General features: G+C 34.9%; 1 protein-coding gene across 1 annotated transcript in view; it reads left to right on the top strand.

The window, feature by feature from the left end:
- The window catches only part of ST18 (ST18 C2H2C-type zinc finger transcription factor), a 166224-nt gene that overhangs the window by 83482 nt on the left and 61325 nt on the right, over positions 1 to 21417 (top strand). The window contains exons 3-5 of the mRNA XM_015617267.3: positions 9953 to 10059; positions 16577 to 16631; positions 18610 to 18640. Coding sequence (XP_015472753.1) covers positions 9953 to 10059; positions 16577 to 16631; positions 18610 to 18640 — 193 coding nt within the window. The remainder of the gene's footprint in view (positions 1 to 9952; positions 10060 to 16576; positions 16632 to 18609; positions 18641 to 21417) is intronic.

Below are 21417 nucleotides of genomic sequence, written 5' to 3'. Positions count from 1 at the left end.
GATATTTTCAGAAAAAAATCATGTTATAAAGACAGCATCAGTTGAGAGTCTTGCCTGCAGTTACATGAAAAACATTTTCTGAATGTTGACACAAGCAGGACTTGAAATTTGGAAGAGCTATCTGTGTCTGACTTTAGCCATAGTCTTATAGCATCTCATAAGAAAGCTAAAATAACCTCTAGTGAGTACTACTCTTGATCTTATATGGCTCTAAAAAATACATCCTGTTCAACCTAGCTAGAAAATTACATGTTCTATTTACTTGCTATTGAATTACCTGTTGGAATTACATAAAAACATGAACAGTTTACTGAAAGTCTTAAATCATTGTCTCATTAAAGTTTGCCATATGAAATAATACAAACTCGCTCCCTAACTGCATTAATTCTTGTTTGATTATTGTTTATACTACGTAAACCATATTTTATAAAGAACTTTTCTAGTTCCTAGATCAACAAGCTATAAATAAACATCCTCACTCAACAATCAGGTAAGACAAGCTAGATGGCTGCAGGGATCTAATCTTCCTTATATAAACTATTATGCAATATTACAAAAAAAAACCTCTTTCATTAGCTTTTATGTCTTTAGATTCCTATTCTTGTTGATGCATTAATAAACTGGAGAACATGGTGTTTGCCCACAAAACGATGTTGTTTCCATGAAAAAAAAACAACATAGGAATGGAAGGAGTTTTAAGTATTTCTCTTTCTCTTTTTTTTTTTTTTTTCTAAACTGCTTTGCAAATTCTTTGCACAACAAACCTCGCCAATATGTAAACAGGGCTCTAGCTACTGTGTTTGTCCACAGCTAGAGCTACAGATGAACACAGTGTAGTTGTGTGATGACAGGAACAGCTGACTCATTAGTAGAGAGCAGTGAAAGGTAATTAACCCTGGGAAAAGTACAGCTGCCATGCGAGCTGTTCCTTTCTGTAGGATCTGATTAGAAATTAGTGTTAAACCACTGATTCTTTAAAAAAATGTCATTGATAATTCACTTTCTCTCTCAGGTGTAGCCCCTGAAAGAGGCCTAGGATAGAAATTAATGTATAAAAGATCTATCTTAAAAGGCCTTTTCTGAAAGAAGTGCCCACCTGTTTGGCTGCTTCTGGACTTTCCTTAACCATGAATATTGTCCTAGTTTTCAATGTTTTGAGGACAGCCTCCAAGAACATGGGCAGTGCAGAGAATACACTGTCAAAATGATTTAAGGTTGTTGGTTGCTATAATGGAGTTTTTAGTGAGTCTAATTATTTAAAAGTCACATCTACTACTTGTATCAGGACACAGTTTTGATGCAAAATGATCAGACCTCTTCAAAAGAAAACAAAAATCTGTCTCCTGAATAGGTAAGTGCAGCATATGAAAATAAAAAGAGAAAAAAGGGATTATGTCCTGAGCACAAAAAACACCCCTTTGCCCATCTCCTTTCCTGCACACACCTTGGCATTTGTGGTACCAAAATAAGACATAGAGCCTGTGATTTAATCAGAGCCCAAACAATAAGCCAGACCATTACACAGATATGAAGACATCTGACTAAGACCTACTTACCAAGAATTAAAAAATGTATCACCTAAAATAGCAAATTTTCATTTAGTGTGCTTTTGGAATTTCCAAACAGCTGTTTATTATTTACAGCTGTCACATGCAAAATAATTTTGATCATCTTACTTTGTCAAACCTTCTGACCAGCACTCTGTATTTGTATACCTGTGTGACTAACACCGAGGATATGCAAGTGCTTTCACATGCAGATAACCTGTATTATTGAGATTCAGAGTGTCCTGGTTGTTTTCAATGCAGCCAGGCTAACACTAGGGAATCTGAAGGGTAACTGAACTTTAAGTGACAAAGTTTGTAAGACATCTCTCAGTAGGATGATTTTTTTCATCTTGCTATAGTCCAGTTTACTGCAAGAGAATTATTATTATTATTTTTCCAATATAAAATAGTACTACAAAGATATGTTCCTGTAGTGTCATTTTTAACTCAGTATTGTTTGGTGGTACCACAGACCACTTTCTTACCACACATCTAAGGGGTTCACATTGAAAGAAACTTTCCTCTTCAAATTTCTTTTAAATTAAACACTTCTTGGTTCTTGTTTCTTGCGTGTGATATTTGAACTTAATGTTACCACAAATATATAAATAAATTTATATACACACAGAAATGCATATCAATTTATATGATATGCATACACATATATATTCATATACAATCATATATATATATATATATATATATATGCCTTATTGACATTTTCAGCAATGAGAGCAAAAATATTCAAAGGAAAACAGTTAAAGATATTTTCTCAGAGAATATTCCTCTATATAAGAAAACAAACAGATTTTTAAGATGAGGGTCTGATGTGTAAAGGTTACAGTTATATCCAGATTGACGAAGCTATTAGGAGAGAAAAGAGTGGAAATGTGTTTTAAATTATTTTGTTGTTCACCATACATGTTTAGTACCCATCCTTCTCAGTACTGTCCTTTTTTATTTCTTCAATTTTTTTTTTTTTTTTAAATTTGTTTGTTTTTTTAACTAAAAAGCCTCTAGTGAAAGAGGAAACATTTCAAGTTGAGTTTCAGAGGAAGTAAGATGAGCAGGCTACTAAACTGATAAATGCATGATGATAAAAACAATATTTTCTATATTAAAGTGTATTTAGAAATGCACAAAAGCACTTTACAGCACTCTACGTTGTTATCCTCATTTAGCTGAAAGGTGAAAAGATTTGCTGAGGGGCACAGAACAGAGCAGTGGCAGAGGCAGGAAGATAATTCCAGAATCCCTTTTTTCCAGTTATTTGCTCAATCCCGATACCTTCTATTTATGTCTACGACAGAAGACAGGTGTCATTTTAGGAAATAATCTTTGTCTCACTTTAGAATCATGAAAACCTCAGAAAAGAGAATATGAACCACCATTCCTGGTGATGCTGACCTCTTAAGTTTGAATAAACTGGACATGTTTCTACTTGCTCCCTTTACCTGATGCAAACATACGATGAGCAAAACGTTTTGCATAAGAAGTCTGTCCCAAGGAACATTTGACATGCAGATTTTGGTATCTGACAAGTAATAATCAATGTTTTTGGTGTCCTTTACTGCTTTGATTTGCAAGATGGTATTTTTATTCTTGGAGGCTTTTTCCTGTGCTCTTCAACATGTTCCTAAGATCTTCAGGGCAGTGCAGTAGTGTAAGAAAGCCCCCATTATCTTTAGCAGTTAGGGTCATTACAAGTCTTTTAAATGGTGGCAGACTGTACTTCACATGGCACTCTTGAAGTTAATGAACATATGTGATTTGCATGTTGAGGGAAGGCACACTTCTTCCCTTTGTGTGACTTTCCCTTTCCTGGGACATGCCTGTCATGCTTAATGAAGAGAACTTGTTTAGAAAGGGCAAGATGAATGCATAGGATAGCAGAATGGTAGTTATATTCTTTTAGTAAAAGTAGTTTGTAATTTTAGGTTTATTGTTCTTTTTGACTCCAGAAAATGTCCAGTCAGCTATTTAGCCATGGGTCTTGTCTAGCATAAGAATTATGATGCCCTAATTCTGACTTTTAAAATACTCCTAAAAACTATGGCTGGAACACTCAGAAATCACAGGGAAGGAATAGAGGCACCTAGATTACGCCTGTAAATGTTTGAGAGGGGACTACTCTTACTGAACCTAACCAGCTTCAGAACTTCCACAGAGATTCAGTGCAACCATAACAACACCCCACAAAATTGCCATTGAAACCCATTGGTTCCTAACTAACTTGCTGGAAATCAAATACAGTAGAAAGACTGTAACAGTGGTGGCTAAAAAGTAGGCGTGTAGCAAACATCAGAACCAGAACGGGATCTTCCTGCTGCCGAAGAAGGCGGTAGTGGAGTAATTAAACCCAATTTCGCTGTTCTTAGTTGTGCTGATCTGTGTGCTCAGGCATCTCCTGCTGGCCTCAGTCCTGCAACTACTGTGCAGCCCTTCAGTGAGCAGAGCATGGTCATCTCTTGCTGAAGGCGGCAGTGGTCCCCCCACACAGTGCATCACAGCAGAATTGGCTCCACGCAGGGAAAGTCATCCTGGCTGGAAAAGAGTAAACATGTTTTAAAAGAAAACAAACGCAGTGTTCCAGAGTCGATGACGCATGCTCTTTGAACTTTCTTTTAAAATTGCTCTGAAATCATAAGGTTGTTACGGTGTGGTTTTACTCAAAATAATGCATATCATTGTAACACAAGCCTTGAAGTTAAGTGGCTACTATAATGAAACATAGTTGCCATAGTTACTGCAGGCGAGCAGAGAATAACTTTTAGTTCTTTTGAAGCTATAAATTAGTTTAAAAAGGGGAAAAGGAATAAACAAGCATGCAAAAGTTTATTATTCAGTGTTTCATGCCTGATCAACTCTTAAAAAGGAAAACTCTCCCTAGACTAAGGCATTAACTTTTTCTAGCTGAAATCTATAATTGCCCATCAGCAAACAAAATTACTTTTCAACTCTCCACTATGTCTTTTTTCATGTTTTCCCTCACTATTTTTTCCCCCTGAAGAAACAGGTTTTCAAAGTTCTGTTTGCAGAATTTTGTTAATAACTGTCATTTTACAGCACCTAAATTGCTATAAAAATAACGTTCTAAAGGCAATAACGTATTGCTTAGCACAACTCATGAAATCTATGGTCTAGCTCTATTATTCATTATAAACACTGTCTTAAAGCTGATGAGAGGGAAATGAGAATTTATCATAGTGAAGATGTCTTCTAGGACCAGCTTCATTGTTTTTCAGTTTAGCATCGAGATGTGCTCTATCCCTGAAGTGTTAATGGAGGTCACTGCTGTTGCTCTCCTTTACTGTGTCAAAGCAAAAGAGTTCCTACATAGTTGACTATTGAGAAACAAAATGATGTTCTTTCCAGTATATCACCTTCAGCTTATGAGCCTCTAGAGCAGTCGTGATTAACAGGACTTTTACAAAGTTTCTGTGTAGTTACAAGGACAGCTTCAATCTTCTGTCATTTTTTTGCATTAGCTATGATTATGCTTTTACCACCAAAATGCATTTATTCTAAAGGTAACAATACTGACTCAGAGAATAGCTTATGTTTCATCTATATTTATCAGCACTCACTGTACATTTGTGTCTTCATTACCAGGAAATATTAAGGGACATTGTGCCATCTATTCCTGTTTACAGTTTATTATGCAGAGATAGGAAACACTTAGCATGTAAAATGAATGTAGAAATTATTCCTGGATAGAAACACGGACATTTCCCACTCGTTGGCTCTTTCTCCTCCATCACCGGATCAGAGTGTAATTGTCAGTAATCAGGCCTGCTTGCTGCTGATAAAACCACTCTGAATGCTAGCAGCCTTCTTTGTGTGATGACTCAATTATTCCAGAAGTGCCTCATCAAATCTGCCCCATCAGCTGGGCTAATAAATAAGGAGAAGAAACTGGCCCCCCAAAGCAAATTATAAATCCATTTGCATTAACCATTTCACTGGTCCATGATCTAGGCAGAAATAAGCATGGCAGATTGCGTTAAGCTTATTTGAATATGTTTATAATGTTTACAGCTTGCAACCTTTTTTTTTTTTCACAAGGTGTTGGAATTATCGGTCATGAATAGCATCTAAATGCAGTTATGTTAATTACAGCAAAGCCTCCGGCATCTTTGAGGGATAGTTTGTTGCTTAAATCAGGTGAAAGTTAAACTCCTCTGCTAGGTGAAATATGATCTTGGCTTTGGAGTTACTGCCCTGTTTTAAAGAGAGGATGGGTGAAAGTGAAGTTTTTTTACAGGTACTAGAAGGGCAACAGCCTGCATTACCAGCCTGTTTCACACTGCTAACATGACCTTCTGTTCATCTCATGGTAGAACAAAATAAGATAAAGTTTAGCATTAGAGTTCAGAAAGAAAATGTGATTGTTGAAACAGCAATAATTCTGCTCCCTGTGTAATTTGTGCTGAATGAAACAAGTGCAAAGACGAGTACTCTGCTGTAAGGAAACTCCTTTCTGAAGCTCAAATTATAAACCAGAAAAAAAAAAAAAAAAAAAGAAAAAAAAAAAAGAAAGATGTTTTCAAGTAGAGTCCTACAGATTTCTTGCAGGGAGGGTGTAGGCCAAATGATATTCTGTTACTCATGAGCTGAATATTTTACATGTACTTCAGGGTCTCCCTGAGGCTTGTGCAGAACTTAATGTGTAAAGTCACAGACTTCTTACTGCTCAGGATAAAGATCTGACTGAAGTACCGAGATATCTTCATTTATTTGCTTTCATTCACATATTATTTTCTCAAATGCTAAATATGCTGCATTAATTTGTCTTGAGAAAGAGAAATCACTGTAGAAACACTACAGAAAAGAGAAGCACTGTAGAAAGAGAATTCACCGTAGAAACACAAGAAATGTTCAGGGATCATAATGGTGAGCACATTGGATTTTGTTTCCTTAGATATTACTTTTATTCTGAGTTAACAAATCACAAACTGAAGACATTATTCATTACCACATTTGCAATATATTGACCAGTGATGTGATAAATGGGAGAAAATCAAATTAATCTGTTGGAAATGAAATGTATTACGCTTAAAAAAAGCTTTTGGGATCTTTCACATATATAGTACAGCTTTGAGCATTGAAATTCTGATAGAGAAAACAACTTCAGACTTCTGGTGAGATAATTTTGTGCTTGTACAATATGTCTTTTCTCATTTTAAAATCATCAGGAGCTCTGGTAATCTAACCTGAACGAGTGGACTTTTACCCACAGACAATGGGTCAAAAAAAATAGTTCTTTGAAGGGATTTGTCACACACATCTGATGTAGAGGATCAGGACCTAAACTGTCATTCACATCAGTATCCTGGTATGACTCATGGATCTCAGTAGGATGGCACTTCAGAGTCAGTACAAAATCATGTTGCACTGGAAATGGCTATAAACCAAGGAAAGAACTGCAAAGGCTCCAGGTGACTTCACTGAACAATTACACTGACAAATCAAGCAACTCATATATTCCATCTTTGTGGGTTTGTATAGTTTATTATTCTAGTTGAATTGAGATGATGGTTGAAAAGGGTGAAGGTTTTCTTTATAGACAGGCAGGCTTCACCTTCTAGAATAAAAAATACTGTTCAGACACATAGGCAGTTGAAGTGTACACATAATTTACGGTCTGTAAATTGTTTTGAGTTCTTGATTAAAAAAGAGAAATGAGTTAATGCAAGCCATGAATAGATTGGGCCAAATGAAGATACATGTGGACCTGAAGGGAGTGACCTCACCAAAGAAACTTGATTGACAAATAAGTAAGTTAACTCTGCCTCATTTCCATCAAAAATGATCTTATCATCAAAGCCACCAACAACCTAGTTAGATGTTCTTTGTGGGCTCTTGAGGCTGACATCTTATTTTCTCCTGTTGTTATTGGGGATTTCTGCACTTCTTACAATACCTCAAAATCTGGCCCATGGCAATTTTATAGCTCATTTACTAAATAAATTCAGAATAAGGCCTTGATATTCCTGTGAAATCAGCATCAAGTCTTTTTTGCTACCTGAACTATCGGATCCCAACATTCATATTTTAAATACAATTTACTTTTTGGAGTGTGGACAGGGGTGACACATAGTTTATATTACATAAAGGGTATGTCACATCCCATGACACAGCATAATCCTGCAGACCCTGTTTATAGCATGACAGATGCATGACAGTGTATTAGACTTTTTATGAAACACCATATCCTCAAATGTGGGTACTCACCCACGAATCAGCTGAATGGCAGCCAGCACCCTGTTATGTGAAAGAAATCAAACCCAGCACATTCAAACTTACTAACCAGCAACTTCTGCTGTGTTTAAACACAGCAGAGGGGCACAAGTTTCTGTGTTTTGATGCTGTTGCATGTAGTTTTTCATTACAATTTTAAAACCTGCCCCCAGACCCATCCCAGTCCAAACTCCTTTTCTTATAAGGAAGAATTTCAATCTACTAGCTTATTATGTAAAGCTAAATGTGGAAAGTTTTGTATATTTTTCCTTGTCCTTTGTGCACTTTTCCAAGTGGATCTCAGCTGTGCTGTCTTAACTCTCGGTCCCTTAGGATGAGAGAGACAGCAGATGGGGTTAGGGCAGAGGGCTGATGCTTCTGACAGCAAACGGCCTGGTTGTTGAGTGGAAGCTGTGAGCGTCAGGAAGCTCCTTTTCCCCAGAGAACCAACTAACCACTGAAGAAAGTTGAAAATGAGCCCTTTGAGAAACGCTATTAAAAGTAGTAAAAAACTGCAATTGTGCAGATGATGTGCTGCTGTGTGGTTATTCGGATGCTAATGAGTTTGACATTAGGGAACTCAAAGGGTTTGCAGCTACTCCCTTATGTGATTTAGATCTTTATTTGCAATCTTTGAGAAAATAAAGGAAAATTATATTGTTAATAAATACTTAAGTTGTTAGAATTTTAGACAAAAAATCTGCTAAGTTTAAGATATTAGAAAGAGCTTTGCTCACCATTATAATTATTCTCAGAGGTATTTGGTTTTAGGTTAGTGTGTTTTGAACACAGAGGAAGAGGAAGGTAGAAGGCTTTGAGACTTCTTTTGTGATTTGGGTTTTTTTAAATGAATGATGAAATAGAATAACATGAAAATAAGACTTTGATGATAAACAGCATCTCTTTCTAGTAACATGTTGGTTAAAAAAAGGATTAAAAAATTTTTTTGGTGTTAGGATGGTTTGCTCTGGGTTTTCTCCTTTATTATCTTACATCTATTGCTTGTTTCATTATTTGATAAAAGTGTACTGGTTACAATTAAAAGTTCTTGATGGGATGAAACTAGTTCCCTATCTATTGGGATACAAGCAGAAATTAGTCACTCAAGGAAATGTAGCTTCCCCGAGAATCTGTTTAGAATGAGCTTTTCCAATTTCAGAATTGTAACATTTAAAATTTTTTTGAAAAAAAACATCATTAGCTATCATTAAAGAAATACTTAATGTTCTTAAAGTTTGTCAAACTTTGGCATAATTGGAATATCTTCAATGAATAGATGTATTTTACTAAATACACTGGATGATATGTGAAACAGACCTCTGAAGTCGCAAATGATAGCAAAATTTTAATGTTTTAAAACTTTAACACTTGTGTTAGGAGCAAAACCTAAATTAAACTTGCCCTTTTCAACTGCTCATTCTCAGATTCTTCCTGCTTGCAAGTGCCCAGAACTTTAAGTTCTAGAGTTAATGTGTAAGGGTCTGGATATTCAGTATTTCTGAAAACAAGGATCTCGGTGTTGTATACTTAGATGTAAACTTCTGCAGCTCTACTTCCCTCGCTGTCACTGTTGATTTAGCATAAAGTCCGTCACAGAAAGGAATAAAAATTGAGAATGGAGAAATGTCAAAGATTTCCTTAATTTGGCTTATACTGAGAACACTCAGCATGCCAAACTTTAAATTTTAGTGTTTGAAGTCAGAAAATATATAACGGAGAGGTTTTCTTCTGTTTTTAAAATATTTCAGAATGCTTCTCATTTATTTTACATCATGAACTGAACCATCCCACTCAGTCAAAGGGGTTCTGATTCACTTAAAACATTTGACTAAGGATTTCTATGTATAGAACTGTAGATTTTTTTGTCCACACGAGACAAAAAAAACTTTTCTAAGGACAGGTCTATTTCATTAGCTATCAAAAGGGCATTAATGATATAAAGAAACTACTATAAAAAAAGAAAAACCCTGTTCTTTATGCCTTTTAGAGGCATCACTGATGCCTTTACACCCTATATTTGTAAAACTGCTGAGGAAAATATTGCACCTGGATTTTTTTACCCATTTGATCTAAAGAGTGTCTTGTTTTATCTATATTTTATTTAGTAGAGCTGTTCTTTTGTTTTCTTTTGTTGTTTTTTGTTTTTGTTTGTCTGCTTTTTCCAGAGAATGAATTTGAGGATTATCTGTTAAATCAGGCAAGGCATCTTGGGCTGTGTGACAAATTTGGTCCTTTGGAATCTGCACGTATTTTCACCTGGAAACACACAAAGGTGGGATAATTTATTTACAAAAATTAATTTGAGCAGAAATATGACTATATATTAATAGTAGAATACTACGTGTCATGCCTCATACATTAGGACTACTTTTCTTGCTTAATATCTGTTGTTTTAAGAAAAGTCTTCAACAGTCAGGTATAGCAGTATTAAAAAGTTGGAGGTAAAAATTTTTGTAAATATGAAGAAATTCTAGTTCTTAATTTTGTGAGTTACACTCTTTTAGCCATACATACTGTCAGTAATGCAAGTATCTTTGAATCTATATGACTCTAGGAATGAGAATATATTTCACAATGCATGCTAAAATTCAATCTTTTATTGATAACTTATTAGTGATTTTTATATATATCTATATGTATAAGATTTATTGTTTGGGGATTTTTGTAACTATATAGCAGTTGGATGGGCTAGAACTTTTGTGTACTTAAAAAGATCTCAAAGCATCAAAGCTTTTCTTTTAATATTGACTCTTCTAAAAAACTTGTTTAATATCTACTAGCACAGGAAATAGTGACAAGACTTTGAACTACATAAAAAATAATAATCTAGGAAGAAAAACCTCCAGAAAGTAGCCTGAGTTGAGCTGCATTTCAAGTAATATATTGTATATTTTTTCTCTGAATTTAAAAAACTAGCAGTTGCCCCTTAATTTCATGAAGCTGTGACTCTGCCCTCTAAAGCCTTGGTAAAGAAGACTAATAGAAATACTTGGCACATGTTGCTTACCCAAGGGAATAATAGAACTATTTGCTGTAGTCGTTTGGCAAAAGGACATAAACATATGGCTTTGGTTTATATTCAGCACTGCCAGTTGTGCAAAGTTTCATGGATGAAGTATACAACAGCAGTGACAACTCAGAAATCAGAAGTCAGAATCAAAATAAATCATCCTCATTACAAAGCTATTCAAGCTTGCCTCTGATCTAAGGCTTATTTTGTCTCTGCATATTTTCAAGTAGTGAATTCAATATAATAAAAATCTACTTCTCAAAACCAGATACACCAGTCAATCACACTATAAAATGCCAAATTGTTAATGATTTATACGTGTTATAAACACGCTTTAAAGTTTGCATTTAGTAAATGTACTTATTTTAATTCCCGAGAAATTCATACAGCTAAACCAATTATTTCCATGTCATTCAACTTTTTCCTAGAGAAATCAGGCACAACACTGAGGAAACTAAAACAAAAATTTAAAAATAAGGATGCAATGACTCCTTATTTAAGAATAGTCAAAATCGCTAAACAAGGCATAATTTTAGTGGTAGGCTTTAGGAACATATTTCTAAATATTTTTCCTTTCTGATCATTAATATATTTAAAAAAAAAAAAAAAAGAAAAAATTTTAACCACATTACAAGCAGTGTTCCTAAAATATTTGGATTTGGATTTTGGATAATTTTACTGCCAGCAATGAAAATATATAACTTTGTCTAGAAGCTGTTATATGTGTTCTTAGCATTTCTTTCACTCACTATACTTCTCACCGTCAGTGTGAGGTTACAACTTCATGTTAAAAATATTATTGTAGACTAAGAGAAATATTCAGCACACATATACACATACAGAGAAATAGTGCTCTACTCTTCTGGACGGGCTATAGGAAATCTTATTTTCAGATTTATTTTAAAAATTGTTCCTCTATGACTTTATTCTCCTTTTATGTGGTAGAATCTTACATGAGTTCCTGAAAAGAAATATCAAAATATGAGTATGAAAACCACTGAAAATCTTACTCTGAGGGTATTATTTACTGCAGGGAAAAGCACACAGTGTTGTGTCACCTTGGGACAGTATAGCACAGTCCTGTCCATTGTCCTTAGCAGAATCGGACTCCAGCTTTGAAGTTTTTGGCTTGTGTTGGAGACTTGAGAAATGATTTGTGTGCTTTAAAAATCAGAGAGGTTTTTTTCTTCTGACTGAGTTCCCTAAGCTTGTGACTGATATAGCTTTTATCTCAATACCAAATTATGTAATTAATAAATTAAAAATAGTAAAGAAAAGTTATTATTTTTCCAGACCTCTCAAAATCAGATAAAGCTTGTCTTAGTGAAATGATTCCCCAAATTTAATTTTGAAAATCAGGTATAACTTTAACTTGGAAACCCACAGTGCAATGATAAAGCTTATACTCTTTAGATAAACTGGCAATTTCTATTTCTTTAGCTAGTTTTGCAAAAGGAAACAGACTGAAACCCCAGCAGTCTGAAGCCCACTCTGGAAAAGTCATGCTTGTATGAAAATTACAATGGAAATTACAAAGAACTCTTACATGAGTTCTTTCCAGAAGATGCATTTAATTTTTACCTATGTCAGCAGCACTGGCTTCCCTAAGTCATAGTTTATTTCATAGTATTGTGCTGTAAAACTATCCAACCTAGATAGTAGTGTCAATTTAGTTTCTGAAATTCAAATTTAAAAATGTGCTTGTAAACTGAAATAGTTGCTATTATTATTATTATCATTATTATAATTCATTGTACATGCCCTATTTTCAGCTGTTAGTCATATTCTTGGATCCTATTATAACATCAGTACATGCACATGTGCACAGACAGATTCCAGGCACACAGAAAACCAAACTCGGAGCCAAATCCTGATTCTCTCACTCAGGGAAGTATTTCCAGGTGCTGCTCTCGAGCCTGTTAACTGCAGCGGGATGGTACAAACAAAAGAAGTACCATTTGGTTCCTGCAGCCAGGAACTCTGAAATAGTTTGCCCTGAAAGTATGATTGCTGCTATTGCAGCAGTAAATTAATCTGGAGAAATATGAATACCATGTAGCAGTTAAATAGCAAATTGTTACAGTTCCAGCCAAGCAGAATTTGGGGTATTGTCAGTGACTCCAGTCAGTTTTCTATGCTCTAGTTTTTGACTTAGACTTATATCTCAATCAACATTGAAGGAAAAGTGGAGGAAGGATCAGAATGAAATTCACTAAGTCAGACAGAAGGCGTTCATAAACCTCGGAGGATTCGTTGGAACGTGTATTCAGAAAATAATTCAACATCAATATCTTCAGTAAATTTTGAGATCACAGAAATGCAGTGTAACTGAAGCAGAATGTATTTATTTCTTAGCCTACTTGCTTAACGACTTGGGACTGCAGAGCTGCTGCACCTCTGTCCTTGTTTATTTCCCACTAATTCCTTTAGAGTCCATTAGCTAGCTTCAACTAATTTTGAAAAGAAAATGTTTAGATGAGTTTAAAATCCATCTAATCAGAGAAACTAGCTATAAAACACAAATATTAAGTGGACTTAGTTCCACTATTCACTTGCCATTATTTTTGTAAAACTTGCTCTTAAAAATTATGGGGCTATAACCCCCAATAAAATTTTCCTGGAGAACATTTTATTATCCCCATGGTCCTGATGTCTAAAAAAAATTAGCACTGAGGTATTGTGTGAGGATTTTGTGCAGACATGACCATTCTATTTACCCCTCATGGATTCTTGACTCACAACAGCATAAGTAGTGGGAGGGAGGATGACCACTCCCCAGCTTTGGCAGCATGAAGCACCTTCCTGAATCCAGCCAACTTTAACAGTCATAGCAGTAACAATATATGTCTCAAATTAACACCTTCATAACAGTTACATCTAAAAATATTGGCTAGAATTTCTCAGAATTTAATCTTTTTGATGTTCCATGGGTGATTTGAAAACTTGAGCGCTTCTTGCTGACCATCCCTTGCTGTAATTTCATGTAAAATTATCACTATATAGAGAAAAAACAGAAGCGAGACACTTAGTTCACTTACTATCAGGCAGTCTCTAAAAGAATTACCAAACTCCAAAGGTAGTACATTTAAATTTTGAGCAAGTGAGTTTTATTGCTGATGCAGTTAAGAAATTTCAGTTTTATTCACTTAGTTTTGTATTCCAAGTTAATGCATAGAACTATTTTTTAAGTTGAGGTGTCTTTTATGCAACACATACATATTTTGATATGTATATGCACCAGGCTAAACTGTCCTACAAATTTTATGTTTGAGTTGATAAAAGGATATCTCATAGTTTGAAACTTTCACAAGGAAAGAAAATCAATTGAAAAATCACCTGCATTGATTTTATCATTGGTTTTCACTCTTTGTGCAGTTTTTAAATATTCATTACAGTGCAGCCTGCTGTTTAAACCAAAGTAACTGCTGTTCAGTAGAAGCAGTGGGCACTTTTTTGTTTCATAATTAAAAGAGCAGCACTGTGATTGGTGTGGTATTTATTATGAAATGATGACAAAGGGGTACCAGTGGTTTTAATAGTTTTAGCTTACAGGAGCTGTTGTTAATTTTGTCTGTAGAGTTGCAGGTGAAATAATGCACAGTGGATAAATAGTCTATATTGGTTTAACTGAACATAATATATAGTGTGTTCTGGAGTTGTTTGTCTCAATAGACTATAGTAATCAAAAGTAATGAACCTATTATGTGCAGGACCTTGGAGAGCATAGAATGGCAGTAAAAGTGTGGCACATAAAAGGTTTATTAAAGGAAATTAAAGTCCATCATTGCCACACCTGCTCCCCTATTATAAGTCTATGGCAGGTCAGTGCCTTCAATCACAACTCAGCATCAGAGAACAGAGCCATGTTTCCCATTACCATTGCAGTCACATTGCAAAAACTCATTCTCCAGCTTTTAAGGATAGTAACAAGTAAAGGCTCCCATCAACCCCACTACATAAACAGAAGCCCCTCATGTTTTTCCCTCCTAATAATCAATATCAGATGTAAATTTAAACAGAGAAAAGGTATCATCTGGCTTTGATGTGCATTTCCACCGATTTCTATTTTCATTTCAGACATCACTAACCTGTGTTCTAAAATTACACTTCTTCAAGTCCATGAATATCTTTTTCAAAGGTTTGTGTTCTCTCCTTCAAATATGTATTTTGATTCCAATAGCTGCTTATAATGTTCAAACATATATAAAAACAAATAAACACCAGGAAATTAGAGAAATGCTTTTTATTCTCTATAAAGGATGACTTTACTCTTTTTAATTCTCAGGTCAATTTTGTCATATTCTGCAATGTTCTTTCAGATAAGACCTTCAAAACATCTCAGTAATCTGAGTCACATAGGGCTAAAAATAAAGCATACTCAGATCTTCAAAGTCTATAAATGGAAAAAGGCACAAACAGGACCTCTTGCATCTTTCCTCAGTTCAGTGCAGTTCAGCTGATCCTCAGAAAGAAAAAGTGAAGTAATAGACAGGATTTTCTGTTGACATCAGTATTAATCTTGTGACATTTTGCAGGGAGAGATGCCTGGCAACTTCTGCTCTCCACATCTACCTATCACCCAACACAGTTTTATAAATCAGACACTGGTGACTGCAAACTGATCTGCAGAAGCCCATGGGAGTTGCTTTGTCTAGAGTATATTTGATCATCACCATTTTACAAACAGGGAAACCGAGATTCAAGCAAAGACAGATAACAAGGTTCCCTCAGAGACAGAAGAAAAATTCCATAGTTCCCAACATTTTGCTTAGACAAAATTCCTGGTGATAGAGTCTTTCTTATGTAAAAAGTGATACTTTTAGAAAGGAGTTTGCCTCCCTGGACATGGTCAAAATTGTACTGTTGTACAATCTGCTATATGTCACTGCAGTTCTCCACAGCACAACATGAAATCTTAATCCCTTTGAATTTCAGGGGTTTGCAATAAAATCCATGGATTGAAAACCTGCCCCTATAATTATGTGTCTGGGCCACATCCAAGACCAGAAGGTGCATATTTCCAGTTTGGGTTTAGATGTAGCCAAAAGTGTAGTGAGAACAGCTGATCTTGAGAGGACTCTCTTATTTCAGTTCGAAAACTTATGACAGCAGCTGACTTCTGAGTGGGGGTGGTCTGGGATTTTTGATTGTTTGGGTTTGGTTTCTTTCAATGTAAAATACAAATCTGGACACTGTATTCTCCCAAAATAGATCTGTAACTCACTGTCTCTAAACAAAACTTCTTTAAAAAGTAGTTGATTAAGTGTTGAAGAATTTCAAAGCTGTATATGTGTGGCTATGCAATGTCAAGCAAGAAGGTTTAATGTTTTAAGGATGAAGTTGTCACAAATGCAGGTTCCAACATAGCTATAGAGCTACGCCTCAGTCACATTAAAAATGCAGAGTTCCTGTAGTCACGGCAGCGTTCTGGGATCTTTTATTTCAGGAGGTGGATGCTGAAAGCAGCACTCATGCAGCATTACTCTTTCTAACCTTATGCCTTCAGCTAACACCTGTAGACCTCATCATTAAACCTTACAGAGTCACTCATAACCATCACTTTATTAAACAAATCTGCATCATTAAAGGTATCTCCTAGGTATTTACTAGATATTCACAGATGGCTTTTTATCTCTTTGACAAGATTAATAAGGCATGATTATTCTTTTTTTTCTATTACTGTCTAGCCTTTGGAAATGTGAAAAAAAAAAAAGCATTGGAGTATTTTTTTTCTCAATGGCAAAAGGTATGAATTAAAGACCTTGTGTTAATATTACAGATGGATGCAGATGGGGAAAATAAAAAGCTGCGCACACGCTCCAAAGGAACCAAGGGTGAGTTAGCAAGCACGCTCCACAACCCTGGGCCCAGATCACCATGAAATATCATAGTTCCTGTGCACAGTCCTTAATGTGCAGTGAGAGACTCTATAGCTTCCTTACAGCTGCTTTTTCAATCAAGGCAGGACACAGACTGCTGGCATTAAGAGGCACAATGATGTTACTAGCTAAAAAAAAGTCTACTGATGCTATTTCCTTTGAGTTATTTTTCAGAGAAAATAAAGGTTACCCTTTTTATTATTAAAAAAAAAATTCCAAACAAATAAGCACCAAAAAAACCCCCAAAAACAAACAAACGAAAAACAACCCCAAAACCAACCAAAAAGCAAAAAAGCAAAAAAGCAAAAAAACCCAAACTTATTTTCCACAGTGAGTAGAGTTGACAAGATTGAATGGATGCTTTAAAATTAGTATATCAAAACTTTGTCTCATCCACCTGAATGTTTTTCTGTCTATTGCCATTAATTATCTATAAAATAGTTGTGTAAGTGGTCCAGAAGTAAATCTTCTTTAATCAAAAGCTGTAGGTGTATGTGGCAGAAGAGAACCTTGTCCTTTGGTTTGAAGTATTGGTGCTCATGTTTCACCTGCAAAGTTATGACATAGTTGTATTTCCCAGATATTACTCTCTTTTTGTAAGGAACAGATGGAAATGCAGTACTGAGAGATAAACGGGTCCTTAATGATCTCAACATCTGGAGAATATGATTGACTAGCAGTACAGCCCTTCCAGGAAAATAACTTTTTATATTAATTCATAACACTTTTTGTGAATCTTGTTAACAAGTGAAAAATGGATATACTTAAAAATAAACGTCAAAGGTTTGCCTACCTTGTGAACATTTTTGCTTATGACTATTTTCAGAGACAAAAAGCACCCACCCTTCACTCTGATTTTAATGACAATTGTGCATTCTCAGGATTGTGCAAAACAGACTACTTCTATTTGTTGTCACAACTCACTAATTTGAATTTTTAACACTGTGCCTTCAGATTCAAGTTATGGTCAGAATGAAAAATTAGAGTGGTTTGGAATTACTTCTCTATTTTCAAATGATCAAAGGGACAAAAAGCGCTAGACTTCACTCAGGGAAAGACATTGAAGTACCACAGGCTGACTGCAGATAAAGGGATATATAGGGACAAATTTTTCAAAAAATATAATCATTATCATACCAAAACTTTGATGCAACCCTCAATGGTGATCACTGAAATTAATATAAAATTCATATATATATTTCAAAAGAACAGACAACTTGGACGGTTGCTGAATAGGGAAGTAATTCACACCTCAGCATTACAGCATGTCCTTGTTGGTCAGGACTGTGAATTGAAACAGTTTGGCTGGCATAGCAAACTTTAGTTGTAATTAATAGGGATTTCATACCCTTTCACTCAAAAGGCTAATAACACAATTTTAAAACTTGTGGATTTTTTTCCCCCATGTTTTTACACATGGGCATACACTCTTATAACAATTAATGAATATATCAAGAACACTTTTCCCAGAAGTGGAAACAACAAAAGTTGCCTCTGCAATATGAGTAATCCTTAGAGACACCTGTTGGCCTTGTCAGTATGCTGTACACTCTTGTGTGGGCAGGAATTTGTAAACACCAGCCTTTGTAAATCCCAAACTGATTTTAAATTCTGAAAAATAAGAGATTTTTAATTCTATTTTCAGAAAAAACAAGGGTCTTTGCTTTTACTATATTTTAATTTTTTTTTTTTATTTTCCTTATTTTTCCAGTGAACATCATACTCCAGGTTTTATGCATCCTAAAATAACTGTGAGAATTACATGTTCATTTAGCATTTGTCACTAGTAGCTACAATCCTGTGGTTAGCATGAAACAACCACCTGTGTTTTGATAGCCACTCCTCTGTCATTACAGATAGTCAGGTGCAAGGCTGCAGAAAGCACAAGTCCGGAAGTGTAAATTAATTAATTCTTTCCTGCTTTTATTAACAGTTCAAGTGGACTCTATAGCTCAAGAGCTCAGGTAAGAACTTACGTTTTTTATTTTTTCAGTTTTATTTTCTTATTATATTGACAAATTTATACCACTGCTGCTGCTATAAAATAAAGAATCGAGCAATTTGTATTTTGTAAAGCTTTAGCACGGATCTGAGAAGGATAATTTTTGCAGATTCAGTTTTTAGATATAGAAAAACTAAAGCAAAATGTTTATTATGCAAGCATAATCAAAAGTAATGTGAAGTGGCGACGATTCTGGTATGTTGTCCTTATTTTCAGCCTGTGGCAGGGCACAAAACAAACTAATTTCTGGTGAATCTTCAGATCTTCAGTATTCTTCTTTTTCCTGTAGTACGTATTATAGTATTTCAATATATGAATATTATAAGATATATTAATATATTTTACTAGGTGACTTTTATAAAACCAATCTATATACTCCTGTAAATTCTAGATGCACTAATGGCTCATTCTTCTTTAAGTATTTGTTGAAGTTTCATAGTTTATGGAAGTTGCAGGGAGTATTTCTCAAACTTGCATGAAGAATGTCTGTCCACTCAAAAATTACACAAGGATATTTCAGACTGCAAATATTCTAGTAAAATTTCAACATAACTAATCTACCTATGTGTGTACCAAATCCTAATAGATGCCCCAAAAGTTTAGACTAAACTCTGGAAAGACTGGCAGATTATTCTGTACCAAATCTTCAAGAAAGAAAATATTTAGAGGTACCTGCAAATTCCTAGAGTTGTTAATCAGAATTACAATTCATTACAGCTTCAATATAAATACTTAAAAATCTTTAGAGTTTTTGTAAATTAACTTATTTTCCCTACACTCACTTTCCATCACAAGATGCTTGCTTAATCACAGCAGGCATCGAAAATATGTGTTTGTGGGTTCATCCATCTAGGGAACAGAATCACATCATCATGTGATTTATTTGATCAACTAAAAATGCCCTATCTATTAAAATAGGGCATGCAATATTTACAGGAAGTTATTTGCAGTGAAGACATACAATATTTTAAGGTTTTGTTTTATAATAAAACTGAGGAAATTATAAGCTTCTTATAGCTACTCCATGAACAGAAGTGTAGGCTAACTTTTTGGATAAATTATTCATGGTGAGTCACTCATTCAGCTCTACTGTGAATCTCATTTTTTTGTATGGCTTCAGTTTCCTGAGATTTAGTGCTTCTCCTTTTTTCCTCTGTGCATCACTAATTTATGCACCAGAAGGATGCATTAATCCGAAGAGGCAGCCATCCAAAAAAAGGGATGGTCCATGTGTTCCTAAGAGAAAAATGTTTGAAAAATAGAGGATGTGCAAGTTTCTGCAACATCAGGGAAGCTGTGATTTATGTATTATCGATTGCTATAGTTTTTCCCAAGCAACTTTATTTTTCCCTGTGAAATACTTGCTGTCCTAGGAACTGCTGTGTAGCAGATCACTGTGTCAGGGATGTGGATTACCTCCATAAGGAAACATACATTGGTTTAAAACAGTGAGCTCAGAAAAGCATTATCCAGACCTTAACCTGGTATTTATAATTTCTGCTGTATCAAATTCCATATTGGGTATCTCCACAGTCAAGTGACTGGCACACAAGTCAGGCGATCAACTTTCATGAATCTGCTTGTCCATGAAAAATTAGAGGGAGAGGGACAGGGACTGCTTTTTGGAAATGCAGCCACCAGACTTCATTCCTGTTAGTCATACCCATAATATTGTAGGAAAACTATGGAACATTCCTCAAGAATTAAAGACTGAAATAGTCTGTTGTGTTCCCTGGATACAGATATTGGAACCACGGTCTTTTCTGACCAAGGTTCTAAATGCTGTGTTGGCTGAGAAATTTAAATCCATGTTTAATTAATTTCCCCTTTTCCCCTGGCTTATCCTATCTGACAAAGCACTTTTGCACTCCTTATTGAGTTTCTGTTACGAAGTGCCTTGGGATACTTCTACATGAAAGACACTACATAAGCTTACATGCTCATTTTGTGTTATTATTAATTTCATAACATTGATTGGTTCTAGAGCATTTGTTAGCCTTTTCTTATTCTGTAACTCATGTTTCACAAAAGTAGACAATAAAATAAATGAAAAGCAAAACAAAGAGTTGCAATCACCGATTAGACTCAATAAAACATAAAAAATTCTCTCTTCTAAATTTCAGGCATTGAAATCTTGCTTAATAGAATTCAATGCCAAAAAAACCTCTTGATTTCAAGAAAGCCAAGATTTCACTAAGAAAACTGGCTAATGTTGTTAACATCCATCTTCTGCAAAATAGGACCTCCTTTCTGCATAAAAAAAAAATATTTTTAGAAAAGCATTATCATAAGAGATACGCTGGGTTTTAGATTTTTTTTTCTCTTAATAAAATAATTAAAAATCCTCTTGCACTGCACCGACTTTTCAGAGAGCACTTTTCTTTCAGGTATACACAACGATTTTTGTGTCAAACCTGCACTTATTTCATATAACTATATGCCCTAAGGAATCCAAACTTCCAGTAAAACGTAAATAATTTTCTTTATACATGAACACAATTAACATTTCTGTGTTATTAATTCAAATTTATTAGGGTTATTTTAACAATATCTACTGTATGTGCTGTAGTAGCATATTGAAGCATAGTATGCCGTACTTAATAAGTCTTTCAAAACAAAACTGTTTCTCCTTGAAATCTTGATAATTTAGTTATTAACAACATGATTTAATTTTTTATTTAGGAATTTACTGCTGTGGTGTTTTCCTTGGTAACTAAGCTACCTTAAGAAAAGATGAGT

The sequence above is a fragment of the Parus major genome, chromosome 2 (genome assembly GCF_001522545.3).
Source record: "Parus major isolate Abel chromosome 2, Parus_major1.1, whole genome shotgun sequence".
Lineage (NCBI taxonomy): Eukaryota > Metazoa > Chordata > Aves > Passeriformes > Paridae > Parus > Parus major.
The sequence above is the reverse complement of the archived record's forward strand: the minus strand, read 5'-3'. Positions and strand labels throughout refer to the sequence as shown.